At 41.6% G+C, this 7172-nt stretch overlaps 1 protein-coding gene across 1 annotated transcript in view; it reads left to right on the top strand.

The window, feature by feature from the left end:
* Positions 1-7172, top strand: part of LOC109298791 (cytosolic phospholipase A2 zeta-like) — a 49891-nt gene that overhangs the window by 34935 nt on the left and 7784 nt on the right. Inside the window, exons 13-15 of the mRNA XM_019519068.1 lie at positions 1059-1281; positions 1903-2017; positions 5345-5482. Of these exons, the coding sequence (XP_019374613.1) occupies positions 1059-1281; positions 1903-2017; positions 5345-5482 (476 nt within the window). The remainder of the gene's footprint in view (positions 1-1058; positions 1282-1902; positions 2018-5344; positions 5483-7172) is intronic.

The raw sequence follows: 7172 nt of genomic DNA, 5'->3' as shown, positions 1-7172 counted from the left end.
GGGGGCTGTTTCATGGATTGAAGGGGTTTGGGGGGCTGCTCTAATATGTGCCAACTAGTTGTGGTTCCTGATGTCCATTTGTCAGCTGCAGATAACCAGTGGGCAGAACTCTCTGGTTACACTTCTTTCCTGCATGAAAGGCAATGGAGATAACTGACATGGGACTTGGCTATGCCAGCTCTCCATCTTTGGCATTTCCCCACATTTGAGGTATCCCTAGTAAGCAAGATTGTTCTGAATTCTGTCCTCTTTGACTCGTAGTTTTTCAGAACACAAAGCCTAATTGTGCCCTTCAGTATGTGTACACAGACCAGGACTCCTCTTCTGTGCAGTGCCATTGAGGAGTTGTGCAACCTGAAGGAGCAGTCCTTTCTTGAGGCTTAGGTGTAATCCAGGTCCTTCCCATGCAAGGTCCTTTCACAAACCCAATAATTTGGACCACACCTTTCTGACTCAAGGCCAGACTTCCACCAAGATCCAGTTACTCATGTTAGAAGCAAGTTTTCAGAACTGGTATTCTTGGTTTTATTATGTTCAGAACTCGTATCCTGCTTTCTGCTGTGATGTCACACTAGCGCTCACCTAGCTCTTGGAGGTTGTTGTGAGGGCAAGGTAGGTAATATTTGTAAATAGATTCACATCAGCTCGTCTAGTCTTTGAACATCCTTGTTGTGAGCAGTTAGCAAGCAGGGTGATACAGTGACATTTGGTCTTGTCTTCCCCGTACATTTGAAAATGCAAAATTACACTTCTTAAGTTTCAGGGGTGCTAGTTGTAGCCACGTTGGTCTAAGGATGGAGGCAGACAAAGTTCTTCGGGTAAATGTGATATCTTTTATTAGACCAACTAAATATTTGGAAAAATTGTTATTTGCAAGCTTTCAGGAGCAAAACACCCTTCTTCAAGCTGATGGAAAGCCTTAAGTTTTGCATTTTTTTTTTACAGTTTGTAATCTTCTAAGATGTCAGGCTTCTAATTTTCAGTTCAATTTTGCAATAGTAACTAATTTGAATCCAGTGTTTAATATCCATGTTGATTTTTTTTATGTAAATGTTTAGGTGTTTGTCTACACTGTATCAAGATGCTGATTGGTCCCAAAAGGATCTTCAAGATGCAATCATCAGAGCCCGGAATAATGTATCAAATAGCAAAGCTGGGGCATTTTCTCCAGAAAGACTGAAATACTATTTCCAGGAACTGAACTCAATGGAGAACGGTGGACGCAAAGTCTCTTTCACAGACTTGTGGGGCCTTATTGTAGAGTATTTTCTGCAGCAGAAGGTGAAGAATTCTAGGCTTTGAGATGTCTTCTTACCTTCAAATAAGAAATTCAACATAGCCACTTATTGTGCATTTCCAGAATCTTATTTCTCTTTAGCTTTCTTTACATTTTTTAGAATTGTTTTGGAGATGAGAGACATTTAAGGCACAAACATGAGGGTTTTTCACCTCAATCTGCTTCAGTTTCTGTAATTATAAAATGGGAATAATGCTACCACCTTTTTAAAGCAGATGATATGCAAGTTAGGTTTTTATTTGAGGTTATTTTGTTAGCCATTTACTTTATATTAAGGTTTAAAAAAATGGAAAGATGCATACAATATAGTTTTGCGAAAAGAGATTGAGGCCGACACTGTTATGTAGATGAAATGACAAACTGGATTTTGATTAAAGCAGTGATTGGCTGGTGAAGAACACTTGGTTAGTTCCAAGTATGTAACCATATAAATATGCTGAGAAACCTAGATGACGGCTATGCTTGAATGAAGAGGAACTTCAGAGCTAGTGAAACAGTTATGGGCAAGAGTGGGGAGTGAGAGAGCTCCTGAAAAAGGGAGTGTGGGCACAGGTGCTTTAGTATAGCAACAAAACTGATGTTTTTTTTTTCTGTCTTGTAACTAGGAAGACCTGTCAAAGTTGTCTGATCAACAGAAAGCAGTGGAGTTGGCCCAGAATCCTTATCCTATCTATGCAGCTATCAATGTGAGACCCAATATTAGTGGTGATGACTTTGCAGGTATAAAGAAGGCAGGTTTATTTTTCTAATTATAACATCTGTAAATCATTTCCTCCTACCAAAATGTAACCACTCTTTTCTGATTCACTGAGGATTGGGTAATGAGAGATCAGCCAGTCGTTCATAGCCTAACTCTTAGCATGATAAAACTGCTAATTCAGCTTCAGGATCTTCATACATTTTCCTCAGCAAAGATTGATTAAATTGGTTGCCCTAAATATTTTCATAGGGAGTGTCAAAATTCTTCAGCAGGTGTGAGCAACAGTACACTACAAAAATAGTTCAACTTTATTTGTCTTGATCTTAGCACAGGTTAAATAAAATGATCATTATTGATACACTTTATTATTTGGGACCTGGTTGTTTTGTTCTTTTTCTTTAGTGTCCAATGTTTGATTTTATGTAGGAATCATGCATAATAATATGTCTTGAAAGAGGCACAACAAGGCAGTCAAAGACCAGAGAATGGCAGCTTCTAGCTGTCACTGTGGTGCCAGCAACTATTTTTTTGACCCCACCCCACCTAAATTGAGACTAGCGTGTTGATGAATAAGAATAAGACTGCTGTCTCAGTTGCCCTGCCCTAGTTATGTTACTGTGTTTTGGGAGGTTGGCAGCATATACAAGTTTCAAAGGTCCATTCTGAGTGTAGTGGTCTTTTAGGCTAGCATTGTTAAAGTACACTGATTTCCAGAGCCAGAGAGATATGTGGCTAGTACCATATTCAGCCACTTTTTAACTTTTGAGCCTAAATGACTGCATGCCTCTTTACTGCTGGACTGCTTGAGGGCAGCCATCCTCCTAAATCTGGAGTGAGGCTCTAAGGCATGCCTCTGGAGCCCTAGAGTTATCTCTCTTTACCATCCCACCCCAATTCACATACAATACCATGATTATTTGTATTGTAGCAAAATTAGGAGGCCCAATCATGTACTAGGACTGTTTTGTGCTAGGTGTTGTACAAACACAGACGTGAAGGATGTTGTCTGCTCTTAAAGGGTTTATAATCTAAAGCAGTGTCTCTTAACCTTTTTAGATTCAAGGCACCCCTAGTTTGGCTTGAGGCACCCCTCAGAAAATGCCAGCTTTTACTTTTCACTCATTTTCTGACTGTAGAATAACAGAACAATCCTTCTGTTGCAAATAACTCAGGTTGCAAAGAACACCACAGCAGCCCCATGTTTTTTTAAAGCAATGAATTCCTATTTAAAATCTCTGGGTTCAGCTTATGAAGCATGTTTGCACACCCAGCAGTGCTAACATTGCATGGCATCTTGTGGCACCCTTGAAAGGATCTTAAGGCACCACAAGGTGCTGCAGCACCCTGGTTGAGAAGCACTGATATAAAGTAAAAGATAAAAAACAATAGATGGATAAGCTTAAGGAAATGATGGCATGAAACCAATCAGTTGTTCCAGCACTGCAGTTGCTGAGGTGCTATCAGGTTTGTTGTAAGCATGCAAGATCTGATGGAGGGCAACAGGGAAGCTGGGCAGATGTTTCTGAGGAGCTTCTTCCAAAAGAGCAAACACAAAGGTTTTTATGTGAAGCTAGTGAGGGGTGGTGGAAGCTGGCTCTATGGGCCTGCTGTCTGGGCAGTCAGCCTCCTAGGGGTCAATGAAACAAGATGGCTAGCATGAGTCTAGCCTATGAAAGGTGTGAAACTCAAGTCAAGTAGTTTGTGTTTCCTGCAATAGAGAAGGTCTCAGTGCAGGGTTATAAGGAGAAAGAGTGACATAATCTAAGTGATGAACTAGGCACTTTGAATTTGAGGAATAATAGAAGCGAGAGAAAAAGAAGTTGAGATACACAAGATAACGAGACCAGAGTTTTAGGTAAGGATGCATAAAAAGCTATATTCTCAAAATGTTATATAGGAAGAATTGGCAGGATTTAGTGGAACTGAGAACCTAGAAAGAGAACAATGTTTCTCTCTTCAACAGTGGTGTAACCCCAGTGGGGCAACTGTCCTGGGCATTGAGCTGGAGGTGTGGGGGTGAAAAAACAAATGCTGCTGGCAGCCTTGCAGTTGTCACAGCAACACCAGTGGCAACTGGAAGTTGCTAATGCCCCATGCTGTAGGTGCCCAGCTGTGTTGCTGTGCCACTGATGTTTAGCAATACTCATGGCATTGTTTAGAACTATCTTAACTAGATTGCTCTTGCAAACCTACTAGTCTGAGTTGGGAGGTGATGTGGCCTCTGCATAGCTTGCTAGACTGGGCTTTTTTTCCAGCTGTGCCACTGGAATGCTAGGTGACCTGGGGCACTCTCTGTGCTTCAGTCTCCTTATCTGTAAAATGACATTAATGACATCTTCTGATGATGATTAGTATTAAATAGGAGCTAAGGACATTTATAGCATCCTTTATTAAACCATTTTTCATGATAAAATAGAAATTGGGCTTGAGTAAATGGTTCAAACAAATTTCAGAAACTTTTAGATGTTGGAAATATAAATAATTAATTATGGATTGAAGGTTGTCACAATCTCATTTTGAGTAATGATGTTGGCAGGTACCAGTCTGCTTGGTACTTTCATGCTTCCATAACACTCTGTGCTGCTGTTTTAAAATAGTCACAAGCTGTTTCACACCTTAATGATTCAATCAATAAATATATGAAGACTTCAGTGCTGCAAAGTATTTATCAAACCATCTAATTACTGAGCGTTCTTATTCAGGTGCTTCACTACATGTTCATTATTAAGCATTTAAACCAGTGATTCTCAACTAGGGTGCCATGGTATTCTCAGGTACCTTCATATCTTTTCAAGGGTGCATTGCAATGTTAGCAATGTTAGGTGTGCAAACACAATTCACAAGATAAACCCAGAGGAAAGTAGGCATCAATAATGTTAAAGCATTCTGACCTGTTGAAGTCATCTTCAGTTCTTTGCAACAGCAGAATTGCCCTATTCTTTTCCTATAGTTAAAAAATGAGTGGAAACTAAGAACTAGCACTTTTGGAGAGGTGCCTTAAATCTAAAAAGGTTGAAAACTGTTGATTTAGACAGTCATACTGCTTCTACTGCCACAAGCATGATAGACACTAAGAAATCCTAGCTCCTAGCTTCACTGACAGGGGCTACCTTTCCCATGGATTCTTCATGGAAGCACCTGAAATCTGTGACGTTCCTGTGCAGAACAGCCTTGCCAGTTCCACTGCATGTGTGATTCACTGAGAGAAGTGGGCAAAAATTTTCTGTGAGCACTGTTGGAAGAAACAGAGGGATGTTCTTCTTCAGCCATTTATATATATGTTCAGAGGTAAAGATGATTTAATTGCATTCCTGAGGTTGCCATTGATTTGCTGTCCTTTCTCTTAGAATGGTGTGAGTTCACTCCATATGAGGTTGGATTCTGGAAGTATGGGGCCTTTATCCACACAGAAGACTTTGACAGTGAGTTCTTCATGGGCCAGTTAATCCGGAAACGTCCAGAGCCCAGGATTTGCTATCTACAGGGTATGATCTGAAATTAATGGTTTGGAGGGGAAGATTAGAAACTCAGGAACATAAGCCCCTATCTTATTTTGTCCATGGCTGGAACATTTGAAAGGTTAAATAAGCCAAACTTCTCCAATGATTGCAAAAAAGTCCATCTATAGGTTACCAAGTACAATCCAGACTTCCTTGGTCTGCAAGCAGACATTGTGAAATAATAACATACTCTGTCTATACTGTTCATGTCAATTAGTTAACCTTGAAACCTAATGTTAACTGTTTTTCTCCCTGTTATTTAAAGGTATCCTTTGCTCACTGGTGATTGTGGTGGTGATGGTTAGGAGTGCTGGGGCTAGTGGAAATCAGTAGTTGTATACCAGCTGGCAGCTGCTATCTGTTCAAAAAATATATGGCAACACTGGAGTGGCATTATTTCTCTGCCTGACTCTCTGACTCTGCTTTTCAGGCAAGATCTCTGCTCAAAACAGTACTATCCTTGGCAGAGAGAAGTGACCTACTATTGGCTAACCTCATTCCTCTGTGTGTAAAGAAGAAGAGACAAATTGAATCAGTTGCCTAAGATCCCTGGGGAAGTTTATTCCTCTGGGCTGCACTGTGGTCTCTGCTGGATGCAGATGAGTGTCATGGCTTAAACCAAGAAGTTTGATGACAGTCAGGAGCTGAGGGAGGGGATCTTGAGTTGAAAGATAAGAAATGGTTTTTCTCCTGAGAATGAATTTCTGTAAATGGCTGCCAGGATTGAAAATACAGATATTAGGTTTTTGCTAGGTTTCACACATTTGCCAGTTCCTAGATGAAGAGCATGTGAGGCATAGTGCTTCTCAACAGCTGTAGCTTATTTAAAATACAATAGTGTTCTTCACACGATGCAGTCAAGGTTAACCAGTAGGATTAAGCTATTTTAACTGTGGTACAGTCTCTTGGATCTTATCTTAGAGCAGAGGTGGCCAACCTCTGGCATGTGGGCCACAAGTGGCATGGGCAGCCTCTGTGTGTAGCATGTGGCAGCTTGGTGAGGAGGAAGGCAGCACAGTGGTAGATGAGGTAGGAAACAAAGCAGAGCTGTGGATTGACAAGAGAAGGGGATAAGAGTGGTGCTTGGGGAGGGTGTAGGTCTAATTTGTGGCATGGCTACTAAAAAAGGTTGCTTCCCCCTATCTTAGAGCATGGGAGATGTTGCAGCAATGTGTCCACGGTAGCGTAGGGCATGTTTTTCCCATTTGTTACACTGGAACATTTGAGCTGCAGTGTGCCACATAGGCAGAGCTTGGTCAGATGTCAGAGGGATGCTTCTGCGCTGTGGTGACTCTATGGGTCGGGGTCTACCTAAACTGCAGCGAGACGAAGGAATTTTTATGCAGTGCTCGTGCTGTGTGGAGCTGATTTCATGGTCTTTTTGTGGCAAGCCCCCTCCCCCCACCACTGACTGGCTGAGGAGCCTCAGAGGCTCTGCCTCTTGCTGCTGATTGACTGAGAGGCCAGTCAATCATCTTCTGACTGCAGCATTGCATCTGGCTTCTTAAAAGATGGCACTGAAGCCCCTTCACTTTCCCAACTGGCACCTTCACTGAGTCTGTCACTAGCTCAGCCTCTTAGTAGCTCTCTCACAAACATCATGCTCCAGGGTTGCAGGGATTGCTGCACTTTCTTTGTATTTCAGTAAGCTTTTTTTTTTGGGGGGGGGGGGGGG

The sequence above is a fragment of the Gavialis gangeticus genome, unplaced genomic scaffold, assembly GCF_001723915.1.
Source record: "Gavialis gangeticus isolate Ggan-Ray unplaced genomic scaffold, GavGan_comp1, whole genome shotgun sequence".
NCBI classification, from domain to species: Eukaryota; Metazoa; Chordata; order Crocodylia; family Gavialidae; genus Gavialis; species Gavialis gangeticus.
The sequence above is the reverse complement of the archived record's forward strand: the minus strand, read 5'-3'. Positions and strand labels throughout refer to the sequence as shown.